The sequence below is a fragment of the Panthera onca genome, chromosome D4 (assembly GCF_046562875.1).
Source record: "Panthera onca isolate mPanOnc1 chromosome D4, mPanOnc1 haplotype 2, whole genome shotgun sequence".
In the NCBI taxonomy this organism is placed as follows: Eukaryota; Metazoa; Chordata; class Mammalia; order Carnivora; family Felidae; genus Panthera; species Panthera onca.
Window position 1 is genome coordinate 62,699,118 of NC_138351.1, and position 25,138 is coordinate 62,724,255.

Consider the following 25,138-nt stretch of genomic DNA (forward strand, 5'->3'; position numbering starts at 1 on the left):
ATTCCAGGCAGTAACATCATACCTGGTATGATTAGCAACACTTAGAATCATCGAATGCAAGAACCAACATTTGGAACATTTGCCAGGATAGATGATAGTCTGTGCCAGAAAATACACCTCAACAAATTTCAAAGAATAGAAAATAGACAATGTCTGTTGTCAAACCACAATGGAATTAAACTAGAAATCAATAAGAGAAAGACAGCTGAATGCAAAGAGCCAGATGGAATCTTCAAAATCAGGTAGCCCAGTCCCTTCCTTCTCCAGAGAAGTTAAGCGACTTGTCGAGGGCAGCACAGCAAGTCAATACTAGAGCCTAGGGGAGGACCCCATGACCTGCTGCCTGGTCCAACATTCTTTTCTCTACTCCAGTTATCACTCAGGAGTTTCACATGTAGAGCTGTCGGCTTCCTAAAGGGCGTTTTCCTCCTGTCCTTGGAGGTCATATGGAATTAGATTCATATAAGAAGAGAAAGCAAAAAAATAAAATCCCTTTTTCTACTCTCCTCCAGTTAGTAGTGTATGTGCTGAAAGAAAGTGTTGGGAAGTGTCATGACACCAGGATCATGCTGACATCCTTGACTATCTGTGGGAAGAAGGACTACTTCCTTCTCCTGGACTTTGCTCCTGTGGAGTCCCACCACATCACAGAAACATCCAGGGCTTCAGAGAACCCAAGCCCTGCGTGGGATTATTGAGAGCGGAGGAGCCAGGACTCCAAACTGGACCTGATGGATCCTAGAAAGTCAGGGCTGAGAATTGGAAATCTTCCAGTTTTTTCTAACTTTCCCCTTTCCCCATTTTATAAATAAGGAAGTGGAGGGACAGTGTTAGTTCCAAGTATCATAATCGTTATCAGTATCGTCACTGTCATCATCAATCATCTTCCTTGTCCTGGGCCCTTCACGAATATTATCACATATAATCCTTACAACAGAATCTCGAGGAGGCTATTATCCCCATTTTACAGAGGAGAAAACTGAGGCTCAGAAAAGTGAAGTCTTTTACCCCAGGTAACTAAAGTAAGCTGCAGAGCTACATTATCTTACAAATTAGGGACCTGGACAAATCTAGGATTAAAGCAGCTGGGCCCTCCGACTGATGGTGTCTTTTGTTATTTCGTATGCCTCCTGGGAATGCAGAAAGGGGAACAAAAGAGACCCAATTGAGAGAAATGTCTCATTTCCTCGTGTCTACGTTCTCAGTCGGTACCTGGTGCTTATTGGCGGTTCTTCCTCCAGTCAGGTTAGGGCGTTGTGGCAAACCTAGGCAGTCCCATGACTATTCTTTCATTGCACAATATGCAACAACACTTTATTGGGGGTCCATTATGTGCCAGTCACTGTGCTGCTGACAAAACATGGGACCAAATGAATACACACCCGGAGACCTCCAATTAGAGCAAAGCAAAATGCTTTTTAAAACTATCCCACAGCTACCAGTTGGGAACATCAGACACATTAACAGCCAGGAAGTGTAGGAGCGGAACACACAGGGCCATGTTTAAGTCTTAACTGGACCACCGTTGGTCGTGTACCTTGGGAAAGTCTCTTAACCTCTCTGAATTCCCTCTGAGCCGGAGTTTTCTCATCTGCAAAATAAGGATTAAAATCCATATCCCAGGAGGAGCTGAGAGAAAGGACGCAAATGCACACTTAAGGAAATGATGCACATATTTACATGAATGTTTCTGCAGATCTCTTAAGTCTCTGTGTTGTTGGTTGTCCCTTGATTATTATCTTGCTATATCAATCTTCCTGCCTAAAGCAGGAAAGATTTTTTTCCTCCAGTGACTCAGGCAAAACCTTGACTCTACCAGAATATCCAAAAGCTGGGCAGGAACTTCATTCCTACTTGTACCTTTCTTCTCCTGGGATCCTTTAGATCAATGCCATCCAATAGAATATTCTGCAGTGATGGAAATATTCTATATACCACACATGGCTTTTGAGTACTTAAAATATGGCTAGTGTGACTGAGGAACTGAATTTTCTTTCTTTTTTTTTTTTTAACTTCCATTCATTTTAGTACCCACAAGTCCTGAGTCTGATAGCACATAACTGTCTGGACCCTACTAAGAAGACACCCTCCCATCCCCTTCCTGATTTGGTTTATGTCACAGCAAGCAAAAATCATTCTCTTCTCCTGTTGGTTAATTCTGTGATTCCTAGACTCCAGTGTCCATGAGAATCAGCTAGAGATCTTAATAAAACAGTTTCTTGGTCCTACCCTCAGAGTTTCTGCTTCTGCAGGTCTGGGATGGGGCCCAAGATGTTCATTTCTGGCACATTCTCAGGGACTACACTTTGAGAACTGTGGCTTAATGAGCATCTTGCTTGGAGACAGCCATGCTCTCCTGGAATCAGTAGACCCTGGAGGCCTACTTGGACACAAACCTCTAGGGGTAATGGTTCTTAACAATGGTTGCTCTTTGGAATCACCTGGGGAGCCTTTGAAATTCCTGCTGACCAGTCTCCACCCCAGACCAGCTAAAGTAGAATCTCTGTGCCTAGGAGCTAGACACAGTGTTTTTTAAAGCTCCCCAGATGATTGCATCAAGATTGAAAACCACTGCACTAATGGGACTTAACCAGATTTCTTTTGTCTGTGAAGAGGTAACAAAATTTGCTCTGTTTACATTGTGAGAATCAGATGAGACTAAGTGCAAAAAAAAAAACAAAAAAAAAAACAAAAAAAAAAAAAACCACAAGTGTTTATGTGAGACCTAAAAGTGAGGATTTAGGCACTGATGGCCTGGGAAGAGCCAGCTTGTTAAGACTGCTGCTGCTTCTGCTGCACTGAGATAATGCTGTTGTGTGTGGTTTGCATTCCAGTACTGTCCCACCGAACAGGCCGCTGCAGGCACAGATGCCGAACATGTGCAACAGTTCTACAATCTTCTGACAGCCTCCATCGATGTATCCAGAAGCTGGGCGGAAAAGATTCCCGGGTTTACTGATCTCCCCAAAGAAGATCAGACATTACTTATAGAATCAGCCTTTTTGGAGCTGTTTGTTCTCAGACTTTCCATCAGGTAATCACTATTTATCTTTTTTTCGTTCTCTCCTTGCTTTGAAGCAGTTGGAAACCTGCTGGGTTTGTTAACTGAGTCATCGGTGAAAAGTTTGCTCAGGAAAGAAATAGGAAATTTGGTCAGGCATTAAAAAACCGGGCAGTGGGTAGACCACTGGACTGGTAGCCAGGACGCCTGGGTCCTAGTCTCAGTTCTAACATGCACTTGCTATAAGACCCTGGGCAGGTCAGTGGCCTCACCTGAAGTTTACTTTCCTTTGTAAAATGAGGTTAGATTTGTTGATCTCTGAAGCCCATTGCAGTTCCAGCATTCTGTGATTCTGTGAAGATTCTCTCATGGTGCATAAGGTATTTCCTGGCAGCAAGTTTTTGTTTTGAACATTGCATTTACCTCATGGGTTTCTATTTGACAAGTTACTGTCCTAGTACCCAAGCTGGGGCTCTAAAGAGTTCCCACGGCTTCTCAACCCCCCAGTGTTTACTGCAGGAGAATCTGGATCAAAAGATTTGGTTCAACCTATCCTACTCAGTGACACCAAAGACAGAATGGCAGTGAATTTTCAAAAAGCTGGAACCTGGGATCTGTCTAAGCTTTTCATACTGTGTTACCAGAAACTCTTGTTTAAACTGCAGATTCCCGTGCCTCATTCCCAGCTATTTTGGTTTGGAGCTACCTTGGAGAACGTTCAGAAATCTGCATTTTTAACTCATGTTTCAGCAATTCTGAAGCCAGTGGCCTGAGGTCCATGTTTTAAATACTGAGACTGAACGATTGTGTCCTTTGTATGCCTCTGTGGCGGGATCTGTGAGAGGAGGAGTTACATCTAAGGAGTCAGTAATTAGCATAATTAAAGCCAAGCCGGTGTGCACAGGAGCCAAGCCAGCAATGTGACTGTCACTTGTTAGGCAGACAGCAAAGGATTAAGTAAGGGATAAGCTCCCCACAGGCAGGTGCCACATATGCCCCATTCACTAAGTTTTCTCCAGTGCCTGGCTCCAGGAATGGCATATACTTGGTCCTAAGGAAATACTTGCTAAGTGAATGAATGAATGAAACTACTCATCCAAGAAGCACAAATTAAGAGATATTAACTTATCGCAATAGGCTAAAAGAGACAAATATGTAGCAAGAGACTGGAAAATGAAAAGAAAGGTAAGATTCAAGTAAGGACCACAGAGAATTCAGAATTAGTTACACCTGTTGCTCCTTGAGTTCCCCTTGTGTACCAGGCCCAGTGCATAATCTTTCAGATCCTTTATTTCATTCCCACAACAATATTAAGAGGTAGCAATCGGGATTCCTGTTTTACAGGTAAGGAAAAGGAGCGATTAAGAGTGGCGTAGGCCCCATAGCTAAGTGGTGACATCTAGGTGTTCCAAGGCACCTGTCATGAGAGACAAACGAGGTGATGATGGACATAATATAAACTATCAGGCAGATGTAGAAATAGCCCTGCACCGGGGCACCTGGGTGGTTCAGTCGGTTAAGCATCTGACTTCAGCTCAGGTCATGATCTTGCAGTTGGTGAGTTTGAGCTCTGCGAGCCCTGCATTAGGCTCTGTGCTGACAGCTCAGAGCCTGGAGCCTGCTTCAGATTTTGTGTCTCCTCTCTCTCTGCCCCTCCCCCACTCACACTCCGTCTCTCTCTCTTGGTCTCTCAAAAATGAATAAACGTCAAAAAAATTTTTTTTTAAGTAGAGAAGGATATGCAAAATGACTGTTTTACTTTCAGTGACTTTTTATTTTTGTGATTGACTTCTGGCGGTTGCAAGGACTTGGTGTTCTTAGAGTCTGCAGAGTGGAATTGTAGTGTCTAGTCTCGGGTCTTTTCAGTTTTTGACATTTGAGAATAAGAAGGGAAGGAGCCATGAAGGGAAAAGGCTTGTGTTCACTACAGAAAGAGGCGGTGCACAGTGCTTCACTGCCGTGCTCCTGGAGTGCCTGCTCCTCTGTGTCCCATCCCGGGTGGGACAGCAACTGATTCTCATAATAAGAGTACAAGTGCTCCACCCCAGCTTCCCAGGGCTGATGCTCACCAAGAAAGTTCGCACAGACAAGTGGCGGTGGTTGTTTATCCCAGGAGCACAGTCTCGGGCATCAAGAGTATCTGGGCAAGTTTCACAGCATAGGCTGCCGGGTTCTGAACACTGCCGCGTGGTTACTCAGGTGCCTTTGTGTTATGGTGTTGGACAGACTGAACACACCCATTTAATGTGTCTCTCTCTCCCACCCGCCATGACCTTGTCTTATAGGTCGAACACTGCTGAAGATAAGTTTGTGTTCTGCAACGGACTTGTCCTGCATCGACTTCAGTGCCTTCGTGGATTTGGGGAGTGGCTCGACTCCATTAAAGACTTTTCCTTAAGTTTGCAGAGCCTGAACCTTGATATCCAAGCCTTAGCATGCCTATCAGCACTGAGCATGATCACAGGTAAGCACCAGCTGGTCACCAAAGTGACTGTGTCCCTAGCCCCCCTTCCTCTCCTTTCCTGTGTTAAGGGGTTCTGGCTTTGGCTGTCACACACACACACACACACACACACACACACATACAAATTAGGATAATGACTGCCACTTTTCTAAAATCTGCTGAGTTTAACCTTGTTTAAACAAAGAAACATATATCTGCAACTTACTGCCATGAACCTTCAGGAAAAATCTGAATTTCCACAGAAGCTCTGTTGACGTTGGACCAACTGCTTCTGGGTTATTTTTACGTGGGGTTTTTGAAGGAAGTTTACCTTAACTAGCCTGTTCCTATGGAGCAGAAGGGGCAAGTCTCCCTTTCTCCCAGTCCTTGGTGGGTGACCCAAAGTAAAACCAAAAAATATGAAACATACCTTATTTATTTATTTATTTATTTACAACTTTATTTAGCAACTTTGGCGGAGAGCTGAGAAAAATAGATATTTATGAAAAGCAAAAAATGGCTCAACTCAATAATTTTTAAAGGTTGAGAACCAGAAGCATAACACATATTCAATTTCTGTGTTATGCCTTCTTCCCCCTAGATGCCTCTCCCTTTCTTTCTTTTTTTTTTTTTTAAGTTTTATTTATTTATTTGAGAGAGACAGAGAGAGAGAGAGAGAGAGAGAGAGAGAGAGAGGGAGCTGGGGAGGGGCAGAGAGAGATGGAGAGAGAATCCCAAGCAGGCTCTGAGCCGTGAGTGTGGACCCTGATCTGGGGCTCAAACCCACAAACCGTGAGATCGTGACCTGAGCCAAAACCAAGAGTTGGACACTCAGTCGACTAAGCCACGCAGGTGTCCCTCTCCCTTTTGGTCTTTTGGGAGAGAAAGGTTCCCAAGACAGAGTGAGAGAGAAAAAGAAAGGCACATCAGTGAGAAGAGAAATACCACCTCCTTGTGGCTGCTCTCGGAGCCCCAGGCCCCAGCTCCCTTTGCCCCCCTCCCTCCACTTCCAAAGTGTCCTGTTCAGTCTCATCCTTCTCATCAGACTGGGGCCTGGTGAACCAGTGACAGAGGTTGGAGGCTTCAGAAGAGGCTAGCCAGACCTGGGGCTCACCTGCCATCCTTGTCATCAGAGCCAAGCATGGGCTAGGCTGTCAGACTAGGAATTAAGGTTCAGATTTGCTACACTCTTAGCTGTAGAAAACATGTGTTTTAGGAACATAATGAGCTTCACAGAGGACCAAATCCATCCTTTGGTGCAAATGGGCCCATTTTTCTCATGCATCAGGTGGGTTGTTCACATGCACCTTCTTGTGACATCTCCTGTCAATGACAGTGAGATGCGTCTGAGTGCCTTAAGAGGCTAGGCTGGTTCAGCAATTAATGCTTCATCTGAAGGCAAATAGAAGTAATTAGCACATGCTACGGTAAGACTCAGACACTACTTTGTTCCCTCAGTGTTCCAAGTGGAACCCCACTTCCTCCAGGTTTTTGGTCCTTCTTTTGATGGCACCTACCAGAGATTTCTGAGGGAGCCATTAACAAAAACAGAAGCAAGGCCATCTTGAAGAGGATGAATTCCATTTAGAGGGCTTTCAAATGGCTTGTGGGAGCACCTGAGGAAAATAAGCATGTTCAAGGCACAAGTTTATTGCTCCCAGCAGGACTGGAGTGAAATTGGTTCAAAGGCTACCTTTGAACTAAGTTCTTCAGCTCAATTTCAAAACCATTCAGCTCTTCCTAGGACTGTTCAACATTCAAAACTAGAAAGTACAGAGTTTAGTTAATTAAAAAAAAAAAAATACTAGAGCCAGCCTTGGCTTTCAGTAAACAAAACCAGTACATTGCCACATCTCTATGGAAATGACTGTTGAGTCTAGTTAATCAACAGGTGTTCACTGATCTCCGTGCTCTGCAGCGTGTCAGTGCGTTTTCAGAGATAGCACACATCCCTGGAGGAGACAGAATGCACAAACTAATGCATGTGGTACAGGGTGTTGTGGCATAGTAGGGATGGGGGAGTGGGCACAGAGTGCTGAGAGATAGAAGGTAGGAAGTGGTCTTCTCAAAACAGGTAATCTATTAAAAGCATGAATGGTCCTAAGGTGCCTGGGTAGCTCTGTCAGTTAAGCGTCCGACTTCAGCTCAGGTCATGATCTTGCAGTTGGTGAGTTCCAGCCCTGTGTCGGGTTCTGCGCTGACAGTTCAGAGCTTGGAGCCTGCTTCAGATTCTGTGTCTCCTTCTCTGTCTGCCCCTCTCCCACTCACGCTCTGTCTCTCTCTCTCAAAAATAAATAAACATTAAAAGCAGTGATGGTCCTTGATAAAGGCACAGGATATCTCCAGGGTAAAATGGAAGGACTGAGAATTCTAGAGATAAATAAAAATTCACTAAAGCCGTTGGAAATATGGCTATCATAAGTTTCAGGAAGGAAGTGACCAAAAAAAAAAAAAAAAATAGCGTGCTGGGCAGTGAGGCTGGCATGAGAGCTAAGGGTGGAGCAAGGCAAGAAGAGCCCCTGACATCAGTGAGGAGGTCAGAGTTTATTTGGAGGACAATGGGGACCCATGGAAGATTTTGACCAAGGGAGAATCATAGCCAGGCTTGCGATTTAGAAAGAGCTACCTGGGTAGCTGAGTCGGCTAAGCATCCCACTCTTGGTGTCGGCTCAGGTCATGGTCTCATGGTTTGTGGGATCAAGCCCTACGTCGGGCTCTGCACTGACAGTGTGGAGCCTGCTTGGGATTCTCTCTCTCTTTCCCTCTCTCTCTGCTCCTACCTCACTGGTGCTCGCTCTCTCTCTTTCTCTCAAAATAATGATAATAATAATAATAATATTAATAAGCAAACATTTACAAAGAACTACCCTGACAGTTGGCTTTGAGCACAAATGAGAGGGAAGAGGCCAGTTCAGGTACAGGAGCTGTGGTTTAAGAGGAGAGCCACTGAGGCTTACACCTTTTGTTGTTGTTGGTTTACTCTTTAAGTAGAAATTAATAGATGACTCTGAGGCCAGGACATGTGGGTGCCAGACAGTCCCCGCCTGGAGATACTGGGCAGCTCAGTGTAGCGAATGCAGAGAAGGAATTGGGAGAAGGTGCTGCTAGTGCTGTCTCTGCGTCCAGTCCACTGTGTGTCCTGCGGCTATAGCCGCTCAGCCCGCTGCCCTTTCTGTGGGGATGTGCTCGGGGAGGAGGCAGTTTGGCACAGCAGACACAGCATGACGATGGGATCTGGCACCCCCAGGTTTGCATGTGGGGTCTTGCATTTAACAAGCGTGTGTTATTCAGTAACACGTTTCCTTTCTCTGAACTTCAGTCTTCCCGTCTGTGAAGTGGGGATGACAACAACTCTTCCATGAGGCAGCAGTATGGATTACAGGAAAGTAGCTTTGTGATGGAACCAGACCGGATTCAGAATAGGCACTGCATCCACCCACATTCCATCCTGGAGTGATGGTGACAGGGAGCCCCCAATATTAGGCACACGCCTGCCCCTTCCCCTTGGAAGCCCTAGGTAGTCGAAAATGAAACTCTGTGGCATGAGGAAGTGGGTGGTGGCTTTAGGAGGTATTAAGTTTGGTGACTATCTCAAGCATCCTTGGATGCTTGAGAGGCCCAAAGGATGACACTGGTATTGAAGAAATGAGGTTGCACTTACCAAGCACTTGGGCACAGCGGGGCCACGTCCTTTATGGGATACTGCCCTCAGTCCCGCCCACCTGTGCAGAGTTGTTACAGGTGCTGCGGGTATAACCCACAAGAAAAGTTAGCCCCTCTTGCCTCATTTCTGGACCTTGCAATACTTTGTGACTTGCTGGTTGGGAGAGTGTTTGAAATGTGTGAAAGCGTCAGGAAATGGCAGAAAAGGCGGTGCCTGGAAAGCAGCAGTGTGCGTTGTTGCGGATATTAATTTCCATTTGAATATGGGCTCCCGTGAAATCCTCACTTCTGAATAAGCCCCACTGATCGTACAGGGTGTTTGTGGAATACCAGTTGGACTATTGGCGTCAGGAAATTCATCCCAAAATAATTGTCTGCCCCTAAACCACAGGGAAGAACTCTTGAAAAGGAAGCAGAATGTTAGAAGTTTTAACCAATCTCTTTTCCAGGAAAATTATTAAGAATCCGTGCAGTATTAGAAGTTTGCACAAACGTGGCTTTTCTTTTCTAATTCTTTTTTCTGCTTCTTCCACCTCTCTCTAGGCCCCCTTGTGATAAACTAGGTGGGGAGGTGGGGCAGGAAATGGTTTCTTTCAGATCGCTCTCATTCCCCACAGTTGTGGTTGTCAAACGTTTTTAAGTCCCCAGTTTTTCTGCCCTAACCGCCCTGTTTAACCGGTGCCCCATCCCTGACATGGGAACAACCTACAGGCTTTGCTTCTGATGGGGTATCCGTGAGGGGATGTCTAGTTATGGTTAATTATATTTAATAAATAAGAAGCTCCCCAAACATAAAGTTAGTGTGGAATCACCATTTTTATAAGTATCCATTCATTAAATAAATATTGAGGTCCTACTATGTGCCAGGCCTGGTGTCAGTTTCTTGGGATGCAAAGATAAGCCATGGATAGCCTACTAGGAAGTCCTATGTGATTTTCATGTCATGAACTTGATGTGCAGTGGTTAGTGCCCAGGTCCTTAAAATGGACAGCTTCAGTGCAGGGTAAGGCCAGACTACTGCTCACTCTTTTAGGGCAGAGAAAGGTTGAAGTGCTGGTCATGAATGACTTCCCAAGGGGGTAGCATGTAGCCATGGGAAGATAGAGAAGAAGGACATTCCAGACCAAGGGAACAGTATCGCAAGGGCTTGGCATGGAACACTTGAGCACCTCTGGGGTAGAGCAAACACAGTGGCACTGCATCACATGTGTTAAATCGCACCTGTAATCTCAGTAGAAAGAAGAACCAAAGGAGTGCAGTCTATTATACTCAATGACTATGTATCCTGGAGTGAGCAGGAGGGAGAAGACATGAACACAGTGTGGGCCCTGGGCTCTCTACTTCTAGTGGTGAGAGCTGCACTGTAGGGAAATTTAGAAGATTTTCAGGGAAAAGATTGATTCCATGTGATATTTATCTTATGGCCTGGGATTATGATCTAGCCTCAGAGTACAATGCATTTCCCACATAATGAAAAGGCGGAAAAGATCGGAAAGGCCATTTTGGACCAGATGGTGGAGAGAATCTTGAGTGCCCAAATGCCGTCTTGCTAATCACTTCAACGAAAGGATGTTCTCCATAGCTTTCTTTTCCCTCTCAGGTCTTCTGTCAAGTGAGAAAATGACTTTTTTCTCTTATGCCTTATAATCTTTCTCCTGGTCTTGTTGGAACATGAACTCTAAGATTGAGGAGCAGAAAGGAAGGCTGAAGCAGGGGCAGAAAGCAACGAAACAGTGTCATAGGAGGACCGGGCAGGTGGCTGATCCTGCCACACCCTCCACCACCTGTCTTCCCAGAGCTCATTCTAAGTGGTTACCTGGTTACCCTGTGTTTATATCGTATATGGCCATCAGCTGCATTGCAAAGAAAACTAAGTGTACAATTTGGCAAGGCAATATCCTTTTTTTAAAAAGGGGTGGGGCTTGTCTCAAGATTTGGAGATGGGAGATCTGAGTTCAAGTCTTCACTCTGCTACTTCCTAGCTGGGCAGTCTTGGGCTAAGTTGCTTACCCTCTCTGAATCTCAGTTTTCTCATTTTTCACAGAGATAATGTCTACTTGCAGGTTTCCTATAAAGATTAAGTGAGCTAATGTGTACTTTGCAGAGAAAAAAATACTAGCCAAACCTTCATTATTATTATCCTAAGTGTTATTTTCTTACCTCCAGGAAGAGCTAGCTATTCTCCTGAGAATCCAGAACAATTTCCTGCATCCCTATAATTGCATATACACATTATATTAAGTAACTTATTTGTGTCTCTTCTTTTCTAAATAGACTGTGGGTTTCTTTAAGGGCAGGGAGAGTCTTACTCATCTTTATAATTACTTTGGCATTTAAAGGCGTCTGGCACATGGCAAATATTGGTTAAATGAATGGGTTAATTGTGAATTTCAGAAAGTCTCCCAAATTAGGAAAATTAATTATTTTTAGCCTACTACTTTGTTATTAGAAAATAGTCTGAATTCCTGAGGACTACCTTATTTCAATTCAGATTAATTCAGTATTATTTATTGAGCATCTGCTCTGCGCCAGCCACACAAATCCCTCCTCCTCAAAGAGTTTGTGGTGTCGTTAGGGAGACAGACACATACCCTAATAAACCAAAGACAGGCAGAGTGGAAAGCACTATTACAGCCTCAGCACAGACTACTGACCAACCTGTGGCTTCCTGATCAGTGTGGGCTCGGTGTCTCTGGGGACCGCCCAGCAGTGAAGGATGTTACGTATGCAATAAGAGGTAGCAGTGAGATGACTTCCCCAAGAAAGAAGGGGAGCTCAGAGCAGGAAGGTCCTGTTTGTTTGTTGGGGTTCGTTTTCCCCTTCAGCTGGAACTATCTCACTGTGGTCTCCATGCTGGCCTGTGCCCTGAGACCTGCTCAAAAAAAGAAGGATTTGCTTTTCCTTATTGGGTGTCCTCATCCCCTGTCCTCATACCCTGCTGCTTGACATGAGGAAGAGAATTTCTTTTTTGTATGGGTCCAAGAGGCAGAACTGGGCCCTGTAAAATTCAGCTCAGTATAAGAAAAGCTTGATCCAGGAGCAAGCAGCACTGGGGAGTTAGGTTTACAAACAGAGGCTAGACAACCACTGGTTGCAGACTGGCCCAGGCATCTCATGGGGACCAGAATTGACTAGAGCAGAGTTTCCCTAACTTTCACGTGCATGAAATCACTAAGCATCTTGTTAAACTGCACGTTCTGATTACGGAGGTCCGGGGTAAGGCCCAAGATTCTGCATTTTGATGTTGATGCTGCTGGAGGAGGGACCACACTGTGTAGCAAGGGACAATGAAATCTATTGGTAATTGGGATTCCGTGAAATTAAGAATAGCCATCGTTTTAAAATACCCAGTGCCAGGCACCGTGCCAAGGGTTTTACATGTGCTCTTTTGTTTGTTTAGTAAGGAGATTTGGAAGGACCTGGGATGGATTACAGCAGAGATGGGAAGCAGAGGGACCAGCCAGGAGCTATTGAAATGATGAAGGTGACAGATAGGGAAGACCTAGCCCAGAGGCTGCAAGCTGGAGAGGAGGAGCTAGATGAGAGGACCATCACAGAGATAATAACCTAAGTTCTTCGATGGATTAACTAGGACGGCTGGGGGGAAGCAATCATTAGAGATGGTTATGGGAGTGATGGGGAGGACTGTGAAATCAGTAAAAGGCAAACTCAGAGCAGTGCCTGATTTGAAGGGACATTAATGAGTTGAGTCTTAGACATAGGGGATACTTGCTAATATTTGTTACTTACTGTATGCTGGCATCGGCCCAAATACTTCACATGTATCAATTCATTTACTTCTCACCACAACCCACGAGGCAGGTACCATTATTAGCCATATTTTACTGATGGGTCAACAGTCATCAGGCTCATGAGTGGTAGATGGTACATCCAGGAAATCTGGCTCTTAAGCTTCTAATACAAGAGGTTTTAGAGTTGTGAAGTTCTTTACCATTGGGTGCTGCTTATGCCCTACTTGTATATTTATTCTGAGCAACCTACATGTTTAGTATTCAGTGAATCGTATTTTACAGATCATGGTTCCTCCATGCACGTATTCATTCAACAGACATTTATTGGGTGTCTCCTAAGTAGTAAGCTTGGTGCTGTAGGTATAATGGTGAGCAAACACAGTCCATGCCTCCATGGAGATTATATTTAATGGAGGAGGCAGGCAAGAGTCAGACCAATGTCTGATTTCAACCTGTCATATCCTTCAAAGGGGAAAAGTAGAATGCCATAGGAGAACATGGTCTAAACTGGGAGTAAAAAGGAATGTTCCCTTGAAGAAATATTTGATCTGCAATCTAAAAGATGGATGGCTCAGTCAGGTAAGCATCCACCTCTGGAGTCTCACATTGGACTCCACGCTGAGCATGGAGGCTGCTTAAGAAATAAAGGATGAATAGGTCTTAACTAGGCTAAAAGGGGAAAACATGAGCACAGACCTAAATACCTCTATCATTTCTGTCAATCTCTCCCTTTCTCTCTCCCCCTTCCCTCTCTCCCATTCCTTCACTTTCCCCTCTCCCTCCTCTCTCTCCTCTTCCAATTGCCTCTGTTTCCTCTCTCTGCAGAGATGTCTATGGCATGGGCAGCTAAAATTGCATGGGAATCCAACAGTTTCTTTAGATACTAATACCACACAGGTCAGGAGTATATGATCTGTTGTCTGTCTGTTTTAGTCACTGCTCTACCCCAATGGCTATAACATTGCTAGGCACGGAATAAGCACCTAATACGTATTTGTTGAAAGACGTAATTCATTAATTAGTTCATTAGGTACACAGAAAGTAGGAAGGAGTTTCAGGGGGGCTGAGCTCACCTCAGGATGAGGAAGAACATTCTAATATGATGTTCAAAGCATCCTGGTATAGTAGAAACACATCTGGACTTGGAACAAAAGAAATTAGCCATTTGCTAGTTTTGACTGTAAGTAAGTCATGAAACTCTCTGAGCCTCAGCCTTCTTAACTATGAAATAAAGATCATCTTTGTCCTGCCTGATTCACAAGGATGCTGAGAGGTGTGATAAAATAATCTAAGTAAAAGAGGATAATATAAAGTGCTACTAAGTTTAGTTTTATTACCCAGCTGGTTCTGGGCACTCTCTTTGTGATCTCTTGTGGTGGGGATTCTTGTCTTAGGTGGGAGTGTGATCTAAATGATTCAAATCCTTTCCAACTCATATGTACTATGACTGTAACATGTAAATCTATTAGTTAACCATTTCTGTAAGATGCAGTTTAAAGCTTTGAATGCATAAAGGTGAGTTAAAATACTGGAGTATTGGATAAAAATGATGTAGATCAAAAAGCAAGAAGTGCTGAAGACCCTGTTTTGTTTAATGGGGACAAAGATCCTACACTAAGATGCATGTGATTCTCTAGGAAGGGGGAAGTCCAAATGTCCAGTCTCCCCCCGGATTGAAGTCTCTGTTTATTAGCGCTGCAGCCATGTTTACCAAGCTGCAAAAAGAAAGAAGGTCCCTTAAACTAAAATGTCAGTTATTGGGGTTTTAAGGAATTTCAGATTACCAGGAAGGTCACAGACACCTAGTGACTCCCTAGTGATTTGAAAATTTGCTTGCTGCTGGCAGTAGTTTGCATGGAGACCGAATTTTATCTCAGCCCTTTTGAAAAAGTAAAGAAGCCACAAATCCAGTAGCTGTTCAAAACAACAAAGAAGGTGCCTTTGGCTTCTAACAGGAGTGTCTCTGAATTCCTCAAGGAATTCCAGGCCTAGGGTTGATCCAGCTGGCAGGGAGGTATCGATCTCCACTTGAGTTCACTGAATAAATAATGGTTGCCATAGTTATTGAGCAGCCACAACTGGTTGGAGAGCAGGGAAAACTCTGAGGCTCCTTCTGTGAGTTTGGCCATAAGAAAGTCTGGTTATAAGGTTCCATAATCAACCCCCTCCCAAAATCCAGCCAACACCTTGCTCCATTCCTTTATCCTAAAAATGAATATGGGATCTTGAATATAATTCAAGACATGGGGCACTGAAAGGAAGGGGAAGTTCAAATCAACGGATTGGTATTTTATTCTGGGAATAGTGTCCCTCCCTGGGTTATGAACCTAATTTGATATAGCTCAGTATTGATAGAATTTACTATCAGCACGATGACTGTTTGATCATGTTACAGCCACTAGAGCCACCAAATCGCAGATTGTTCTGTGTTAACACTGTTTCAAACGTAAATGCCACTAACTTGGAAATTTTAAAAGAAAGGAAAGGAGTTATCTGATAATCTCATAAATATTCTCACTATTTTGTTTCCTTTCACCCTTCTCTATATGCAGAAATAACTTCCACTTAGATGTCATTGCAGCTTAGATACCATTTTATATTCTATTTTTTCTTTAGTGTGATATTCTGTATTTGTCCACGTTGCTTCATAATCTTCATATTTGTCCTTTCTGGTGTCTACAGAATCTCCCATTACGTGCATATACCATTTTTTTTACTTAACAATTTCCCTATTCTTCTACCCCTTATCTTTTTCCAGTTTTTTTTTTTTAATAGATACTGCTACCCCAAACGTCTTCATGCATACAGTTTCATTCTTCTGAATTTTTCCTTCAGATAAATTCCCAAGAGTGGGATTACTTGGTCAGAGGCTATGCACACCTTATAGCTTTTGAAGTTTATTGCCAATCTTGCAGCTTGCCTTTTCACTTTTGGAGGGAAAATAAAACTTTAGGCAGAACACCATTGCAGGAAGAGTTTCTCTTCAAGTTCACTCCCGGGTGCATCTTTTGAGACTAAGCAAAGGGACTATGTGTATGTAGTAAAGATAAAAGTAGAGGACAGGTTTGCACCTGGGCTGATTCGCTAACAGTTTGCAATCATGCACTGCAAACCTTGAGAAGTAGGGAACTTTACTGCCTTTTGTCTGACCCTGTGGTTGCCAACCACTTGCCACATGTCACGCAGCATCGTAGGTGCTGACGGTACCACGCATGGAGCACCCTGCAGTTGGCAGAGCACTTTCGGGTTTCATCATCTCAGTTAAGCCTCACAATGACCCACGGAAGTAGGTTTTATTATAATGGCACTTCTTCTTTTAATTTACTGTGTAATATTTAAGACACACGGAAAAGGGGGAGCCTGGCTGGCTCAGCAGGTAGAATGTGCAACTCTTGATCTCCGGGTTGAGTTCCAGCCCTGCATTAGGTGTAGAGATTCTTTAAAAGTGAAATCATAGAGGCACCTGGGTGGCTTAGTCAAGAGCGTCCGACTCTTGATTTTGGCTCAGGTCATGATCCCAGGGTTGTGGGATCCCAGTGCTGAGTGTGGAGCACTGAGCATCAAGTGTGATTGATTCTCTCTCTCCCTCTGCCCCTCTCCCCCATTTGCATGCACACACACACACTCTTCGTCTCCAAAATAATAATTTAAAAAATTTTTTCAGTAAAAATAAAAATCTTAAAAAAAAAGACACACAGAAAGGAATGAAGGATAGAATCAAGACTTGTGTGTCTACCACCCTGTAATCCCCATTCTCCTAGAAGGACATTGAGCTTCAAAGAGATTAGGTCACATGGCTAGTAAGTAACAAAACCAAAACCAGAATCCAGATCTGTCTGACTGCACGCCCAGTGCCCTTTTCTCTATATTATGATGCACTGAGATGAGATGCCTACAAGTCACAATCCAACTGAGATGCCAACCAGCAATTTTCATGGTTGTACTTTAATATAATTACAACCATCAGGCTGGAAGGGACCTGAGAGGTCATTAAATTCAACCTCCTCCTTTTAAGATAAGCCTTGGAGAGAGAGGAGCTCACCCAAGTTGTACACAACTAGCCAACCTAAGGCCAACCTAAGGAAGAATGCAGATCTTCTGGCCCCTGGGCCTCCTTTGATTTAGAGCAAGAGAAGAAAACATTGCTGGACATTGCTTCTTTTTGCTGATTGGCTTTTGTTTTAAGGAAATAATTTCCCCAACAAAAATATCCCCAACTGAGGATTAAGAGTAACTTCTTATCTTCTGAGCATTGAGGAATGTGTAGAAATGTTGAATCACTGAACATTTCTGTACACCTGAAACTAATATAATGCTATACCTTAATTATACTGGAACTATATCCCCAACTGAAAAAATAAACCTAGGAAAAATTAGACAGTGTTGCCTGATTTCCCATTGGAAGGATGCCTTCCATCTCACAAGAATTATTGTTTTACATGTAAATATACTTAGAGATACAAGCCCTGACTGAGATAACTGGGGCCAAGCCCTTCTCTCAGGAAAGAGGCTCTGGTATCTAAATGCTGAGGGAGAAAAAAGTGATTTGTACTGGATGGCAGGCTCCTTTCTGATTAGAGATGCAACATTGTTCTGGGGCAAGAGGACAAAATCTGCCTCAGAAAACTGAGTTCAGATCAGTTTAGCAGTTAAGGTTTATCACTTAACCTTAAAATAAATTAGGGGATCATAATATTCAACATGGGGATCATTTTATGTATTGTTTTATAAAATATGAGATACTGGTGTTCATGTATTGCTACATTGTAGAATGCCACAGTGCCTGTTTCTGGGCCTTTTCCCTTCTCTTTGACTTTTCCATCTCCACAGCAGGAAGACATGTGTATTTTGTACAGAGTGCCTGGTGTAGGTCAATAGGTGTTTCAAGGGGGGGGGGGGGGTGCAAAAAAAACAAAGAAAAGAAAAGCTGGATTCTTCTCAGTGCTGGTTAGCATGAAAGCATGTGCATGAAAACATGAAGAATGTGCTTTATGCTGGGTCTTGGGGGGTAGCCCTTGCATTAGCAAATGGAACTGACCGAGCCCCTTTCCCCATCTGTCAAGATGAGAACATTAATTCATTTGTCTGGACGTGTTTCTTTGTCACTCTAAAGAGTTGCTTCCTGACAAGGCTTTCGTATGTATGCAAAATAATAACCACTCTGTCGTTCACTCAGTGTGACTATGTGCCAGGAACTGTGTGCTTCACCTAAGTGGGTCCTCCCAGAAACCCGAAATTAGGGACGATTATTATCTTCATCTCATAAGGACACTGGGGCTTAAAAATCAAGAGGCTAACTCAGGGGCACACAGTGAAGAAGTGGCAGGACTAGGATGCAAACCCTGGTGCCATTGGAGTCCAAAGGCCACGAGTTCCCTCCAAGAGGGAGGCGCTTGCATTGTAACATGCCATCCCAACTGCAGGAACAAGACGTGGGCTTCCATTAGGGATTCAAAGCCTCTTAAGATGTGACTGCCTCCTGGGGCGCCTGGGCGGCTCAGTCAGTTAAGTGTCCGACCCTCGACTTCGGCTTAGGCCGTGATCTCACAGTTCGGTTCGTGAGTTTGAGCCCCACACTGGGCTACGGAGCCTGCTTGGGATTCTTTCTGGTCCTCCGCTGCTCGTGCGTGTTCTCTGTAGACAAACAAACTTTAAAAAGATTTTTTTTTTTTAAATAAAAGATGTAACTGCCTTCCAAACTTGCCCCTTTTCCATTGCTCTGCAGAACGACATGGGTTAAAAGAACCAAAGAGAGTAGAGGAGCTATGCAACAAGATCACAAGCAGCTTGAAAGACCACCAGAGTAAGGGACAGGCTGTGGAGCCCAGCGAGCCCAAGGTCCTGGGCGCTCTGGTAGAACTGAGAAAGATCTGTACCCTGGGCCTCCAGCGCATCTTCTACCTGAAGCTGGAAGACTTGGTGTCTCCACCTTCCATCATCGACAAGCTCTTCCTGGACACCCTGCCTTTCTGAACAGGAGCAGCCTGAGGGGGGAGCCTCCTCATTGGCTAGTGCCTCCGACTTGCTAAGCAGCAGAGGATTTGGGTCTGGACACCTACCATTTTCTGTCCTTGCTTAAGAGAAAAAAAAAAAAAGCAGCTCCTGTAGAAAAGACTTTTTTTTTTTTTTTTTCTGGCACTTTTCCTTACAACCTAAAGCCAGAAAACTTGCAGAGTATTGTGTTGGGGTTGTGTTTTATATTTAGGCTTTGGGGTTGGTGCGGGAGGGGAGGGTATAGTTCATGAGGGTTTTCTAAGAAATTGCTAACAAAGCACTTTTGGACGATGCTATCCCAGCAGGAAAAAAAAAAAAAAGGATAATATAACTGTTTTAAAACTCTTTCTGGGGAATACAATTATAGTTGCTTTGTATTTAAAAACAAGAACAGCCGATGGTTGTTCGCCAGAGTAGGATGTGTCTTGAGGTTGATCTTTAGAATACACTTCCTGTGTCAAGGGTATGTATGTGGTGCAAACAAGGCAGAAATTCTCTCTTCTTACTTTCTTTCTTCCTTTATTTTATTTTAACAAATGGTGAAAGATGAGGATTACCTATAAATCAGACATAGCAAAACAATAATGGCAGTTCGCTTCCATATACAAGTGCAATTTTTAAAGTGCTGTCTTACTAAGTCTTGTTTATTAACTCTCCTTTATTTTATATGGAAATAAAAAGGAAGCAGTCATGCTGGCAAGTGACACATGTTAATTTTCCTAGCAGAGGCTTTGTCCACCTGCCCTATAGAACCCTTCTGAGGTATGGTCCGTCCAAGATTTTAGGCGATTCTTAATGGATCCAGATCTCTGCCCTAACTGTCCAGCTGTCCCAAAGGGGGCTCAGATTATAAAATGGATTGCATACAACTGAGTTGGTTGTGCTCTATCAACCCACACAGAGTTCCCTAAACTTGTTCCAGTTGATAGCAACTAGCTGACACATTCGTTCAGAAGCCCCAGGAGCATTCAGTGAGTCTCACATGTCTGATCCGTAAATAAGAACATACAAATAAGTAGGAACTGATCATACAGGGTAAACATCAGAGGTAATAAGATTTTTTAAACATATATAATTTAATTTTTGTTACTGGTTACAGAGACAATTTTGGAGAGCAAGCGAGTCTTATTTTAAAAAAAATTATAGTATGAATGTGACTACTAGACAGGATTAGTGGGCTGCGTTTCAACATTCCGTGTTCGTACTCCCTTTTGTATGTTTATACTGTCAATGCCATATTACTATGAGATAATTTGTTGCATAGTGTCCTTATTTGTATAAACATTTGTATGCACGTTATATTGTAATAGCTTTGCCTGTATTTATTGCAAGACCACCAGCTCCTGGAAACTGAGTTAGAGTACTTAAATGGGGTGTTCACAGCGACTTGGATACACCTATTAGAAATTAAATAAACAAATATATATATAAATATAGCAGGTTACATATATATATTTATAATGTGTCTTTTTATTAACCATTTGTACAATAAATGTTACTTCCCATGCAGTTATTTTATGGTTCATTTGCAGTGACTTTTAAGGCAGTACTGTTTAGCACTTTGATATTAAAATTTTGCTTATGTTTTGCTAAATTCGAATAATGTTTGAAGATTTTTAGGTCGAAAAGTCTTTATATTATATACTCTGTATCAAGTCAAAATATCTTTGGCCATTTTGCTAAGAAACAAACTTTGAATGTCAAACTGATGTCACAGTAGTTTTTGTTAGCTTTAAATCATTTTGCTTTAGTCTTTTTAAAGAAGAAAGAACAGAACTATGCTGTTTATATTGTCATTAAATTATACAATCAAACAAATGCCAAATGAATTGCCTAATTGCTGCAAAGGATAACCCAGATAGCAAAGCATATATGGTTTTTTTTTTCCAACAGTCATTCTGATATTTGATCATGTATTATGTTTGTGTGAGCTTTTATAAAAGATTATTATTTTTATACCCAGGTGGTGGGGTCTGCAATGTTAGGATCTTGGAATATTAGACTTGGCAGGGGCCTGACTTGTTGACTGGTCCCCCACCCCTCTGAAACTCATACAGGAGAAAACGGGGGCCCAGCGAAGAGTAAAGATTACCCAAGATCCAACAGGCTGGTTGGACCAGAACCAAGACTAGGACCTGGTTCTCTTTTCCATAGTGTTTTTACTCAACTTACTACATCTATAGGAAAATAGGCTTTTAAAAATAACCACGACCATTTACATTTTACCTGATGACCATGAGGAAAGTAGTACTTTTGCATTAATTTTTTGAGCTTATATGCAAACATAATAAACATTATTAAATATCAGGAAAGCTAACATTTCATACAAGGTAGCTTCAGATCAAATTCAAATTGAATTTGAATAAATTAGAAATGCTGTGCATACATAACCCTTTTGTGCACCATTGGTATTGGAAAGTTAATCCTTGTTTTTTGTCATATCCATAGGAGAAAAACAAAACAAACAGAAAAACCAGAGCCCTGGAGAAATGCTGTTACTTTTTATTTTTACACCCATCAGATTTAAGGAAAAGACTTTTTAGCCGTAATATTGATTGGTTGAAATGAATGAAGGTTTTTAGTTATAGGTCTAGACGCTAGTGCTGAAAATAATGGTTATAGCCAGTGTTCTTCCGTCTTCCATAGTTGTAATAACTATGAGAGCTTCCCACATAATCCATCAATTCAACTCCCTTTTTTTGTCTTGATGTTGACACACAAGTTCATACAGAGTGGATGACCAAACTAGCTCAGAAGAGGACAGCAAGAATTAAAGCAGGTGATTCTTCCTTGTGGGAGAGCTCTCTCAGTGTGAACACGCCTTCTGTGGGCAGAAATCAGGAATCCACCAGCTGTTAATGGAGAGTGCCTTGCCTTTCATTTCAGACAGCAGAGTTTTCCAAAGTTTCTCTGCTCTTCTAACAGCATTGCTCTTTAGTGTGTGTTAACCTGTGGTTTGAAAGAAATGCTCTTGTACATTAACAATGTAAATTTAAATGATTAAACTACATTTTATCAATGGCTACCGGTGTGTTGAATAAGCATGCTTCATTGAACAGTATTCTCTTAATCATTTTTAGAATAGTATTTGCTGTGAACTCTTAAACACATCCCAAAATAGATTTTTTTAAAAGGCTTACTAATGCTGAAAAATTAATAGGCATTCTGAATTGGAAATATATTAAACCTCACTGATTGGGAAGGACATTCTGAATTCAATAACCATTTATTGACTGCTTCCTGTGGGCAAAGCACTGCTGTGTGCTTTGAGGAGATACAAACATGCACAATTTTTGTATTGTGCTATTTTCTTTCAACTATATATAACTGTGTGTATATTAAATGGAGCTAATAATTTATTGCCTAAAAGTATTCTTTAGGGGTATAAAGGATTTATTTCTCTATCAAGATGATGGATACTAATTGTTTGTGAACCAGAATTTATAACAATCAGGATTAGAGTTCTCCAGGGTTGATCAGAACTCTCTGCCTTTTTGCTGACGTCATTACTGCTATATTGCCTAGAAACCCCTCACTGTGGGCATTTCCAATGCAACTTTCATTCATCTCTGCCCCAAACATCATATATTCTGAGTTAGTGCAAATATATATTTTTTGTGGGCATTGATGGCTCAAAAAAAGAAATATAGAGCTCTCCCAGTCTACTAAATCAGTTCATGCACAGAGTATTTTCCGTGACATCTAAGTGCCATGTTTAGCCCAGGGCCAAACCCTTCTTCCTGCTTCTAAGAAGTACCTTCAGTACCTTCATTTCTTCAACTATACAGTATGATTACTAAGAAAAGAATGAGAGAGTTGGTAGAGCTCCATCTTGCATATGACTTTAAATATAGGTGCTCAGCCACAGGGGAAAAAGAGTTCATCTTCTTCTCTGGGGACTCCAGAGGCAAAAGTCCGGTTTGAATGGGAAGGGAGGTGGGAAATCCAGGGCTAAATAAGGGGGATGTGCTTGTAGTTGAAATTTCCACAAGTTAAATCCACAAAGACAACACAAGAAGCTAATTGCTGACTTTTCTTAACTGGGGTGAACTACACATAAAACTTACATTCTTAACCATTTTAAAGTGCACAGTTCAGGGATGTTAAGGACATTCACACTGTTATTTAACCAATCTCCAGAGCTCTTTTCATCTTACAAAACTGAAACTCTATACCCCTTAAACAATAGCTCCCCATTCACTCCTTCTGCAGCCCTGGTAACCACCATTCTTTCTGTCTCTATGAATTTGACTACTATAGGAACCGCATGTGAGTGAAATCATACAGTATTTGTCCTTTTGTGTCTGGTTTATTTCACTTAGTCTAATGTCCTCAAGATTCATCCATATTATAGTATATGTCAGAATTTTCTTCCTTTTTAAGGCTGAGTAATATAGCAATGTATGTACATACCACATTTTGTTTATCCATCCATGTGTCCATGGACTTTTGGGTTGCTTCTTCCTTTTGGCTATTGTGAATAACACTGCTACGAACATGGTGTAAAAATAACTTTTCGGGACCTGCTTTCAATTCTCTTGGCTAACTGTTGATGGTTGAGCTTAGTATAATATAAGTGCTTTGCAAGGATAATCTTGATTATAAGTGATTTTTTTTTGCCTCAGGCACTGATTTCAGGCCTTCCCCATTTCTCTCTCAGAAGGCACCTGAGGTCATTTCATGAGCAAGCTGTTTGTAAACCTTTGCTCTAAGACCAGGCTTGAAATGGAAAGGACTAAAATCTAAGAACATTAAATGGTCCATCATCTTGTCCAAATACTTTTTCTTTGAAAAATTCCATACTTTGCCCAAGGGGTTGAAAATCCCATCAAATTTCAAAGAGGGTTTTTGCACCTTCTATTATCTGACACCCTTCACCATGAACAAAATTCTTCAAAAAATCTTTCAGAAAATTCTTCCTTGGGGCTGTCTCTGAGTTGCACTGTGACGCTAACACAGATAATATCTTTTGTTTGTGTGTTCTGTTTTGATAGTGTTGCAAGTGCAGTGTCATTCTTGTGTTATTTTTTCTTTGTCTCTGCCCATCTCATTGTTCCATCAGTGACCCCAAGGATCAATGGATCCTTCTCTGATTACCTGCTGTGATTCTGGCCGTCTCTCATGCTGGGCCTCTAAGGGCATTTGATTTGAGGGGAAGAGAAGAGAGATCTAATATTTATTAGGCATCTATTGTGTGTGCCAGACACTCTGGTAAATGCTTTCATATGTGATCTCATTATCAGACTGTTACGCCAGTCTGAAAATGGGGAAAGAGCTGGGAAGGGTTAAGTCCCTTACCAAGGTCCTATTAGATTGAAACACATTTCAGTATGGCTCTGTGACTCCTGGCTGCCTTCCTGCAGCTTAGTCTTCAGACTCCTGCTCCTCTTGGGAGATCATTTACCCTCCGTTCCCTGCTCACCAGCAAGTGATGAGGAATTCTACACAGGCACCAGAGCTACTATCCTATACACAGACTCAACCTCATTTCCCTTCTGGTCAACCTTACCACCTGTCCTACTAATCCCTCAGGACTCAAGGCCCCCACCGTTTTGTCTCCAGGTCTCTAACCTTGTCCCTCATGAGCCTTGTACCCGAAGAGCCTTCTAATAATGAAGCTCTGCTCCGCTTCTAGGATCATTTCTGGTGCTTCCCTCTCTCGACACAAATGCTGTCTACCCTGAGAGCAGACTTCAATTACTGAACCCTCACAACTCTTTCCTGCCTCCTGCCAAACTCCCAATTTCTGGGTAATTTAAAACTTCCACTCAGGGGCTCAGCTGGTTAACCACCCTACTTCAGGTCAGGTCATGATCTTGTGCTTCATGAGCTCGAGCCCCACATCAGGCTCTCTGCTGTCAGCGTGGAGCCCACTTCAGATCCTCTGTCTCCCTCTCTCTGCTCCTTCCCTGTGCATTCTCTCTCTCTCTCTCTCTCTCTCTCTCTCTCTCTCTCTCTCTCAAAAATAAACACTAAAAAAACCCTTTTTTAATTAAAAATAAATAAATAAAACTTCCACTAAGGCTCTATAGTCAACAGCTTCAAAGTTGTCCTCCTTTGGAGTCTACAACCACCCCTCTGTTCCTTTCTGGCCACATTCACTAAACCCACAAAGACCAGCCTCATCACATGCAGAATCTACTTTCTTTGTCCCTGCAGAGAGAGAGATGTTGGAGCATTGCAGAGAACCAGACTTTCCTTAAGCATCTCAGACTTGTTCTCTTCCTTGAAGCCTGAAGTACATTTGCCCATTGAATTTATGTGTCTTCTAACACACGTCCCACC

At 42.6% G+C, this 25,138-nt stretch overlaps 1 protein-coding gene across 3 annotated transcripts in view; it reads left to right on the forward strand.

Annotated features, from left to right (window-relative positions):
• Positions 1 to 20,273, forward strand: part of NR4A3 (nuclear receptor subfamily 4 group A member 3) — a 38,504-nt gene extending 18,231 nt beyond the window's left edge. For all 3 annotated transcript variants that reach the window (XM_060609195.3, XM_060609196.3, XM_060609197.3), the window contains 3 exons: positions 2,835 to 3,034; positions 5,287 to 5,465; positions 18,585 to 20,273. In XM_060609195.3, the coding sequence (XP_060465178.3) occupies positions 2,835 to 3,034; positions 5,287 to 5,465; positions 18,585 to 18,832 (627 nt within the window). In that variant the 3' untranslated portion in view covers positions 18,833 to 20,273. The remainder of the gene's footprint in view (positions 1 to 2,834; positions 3,035 to 5,286; positions 5,466 to 18,584) is intronic.
• Positions 20,274 to 25,138: the final 4,865 nt, after the last annotated feature.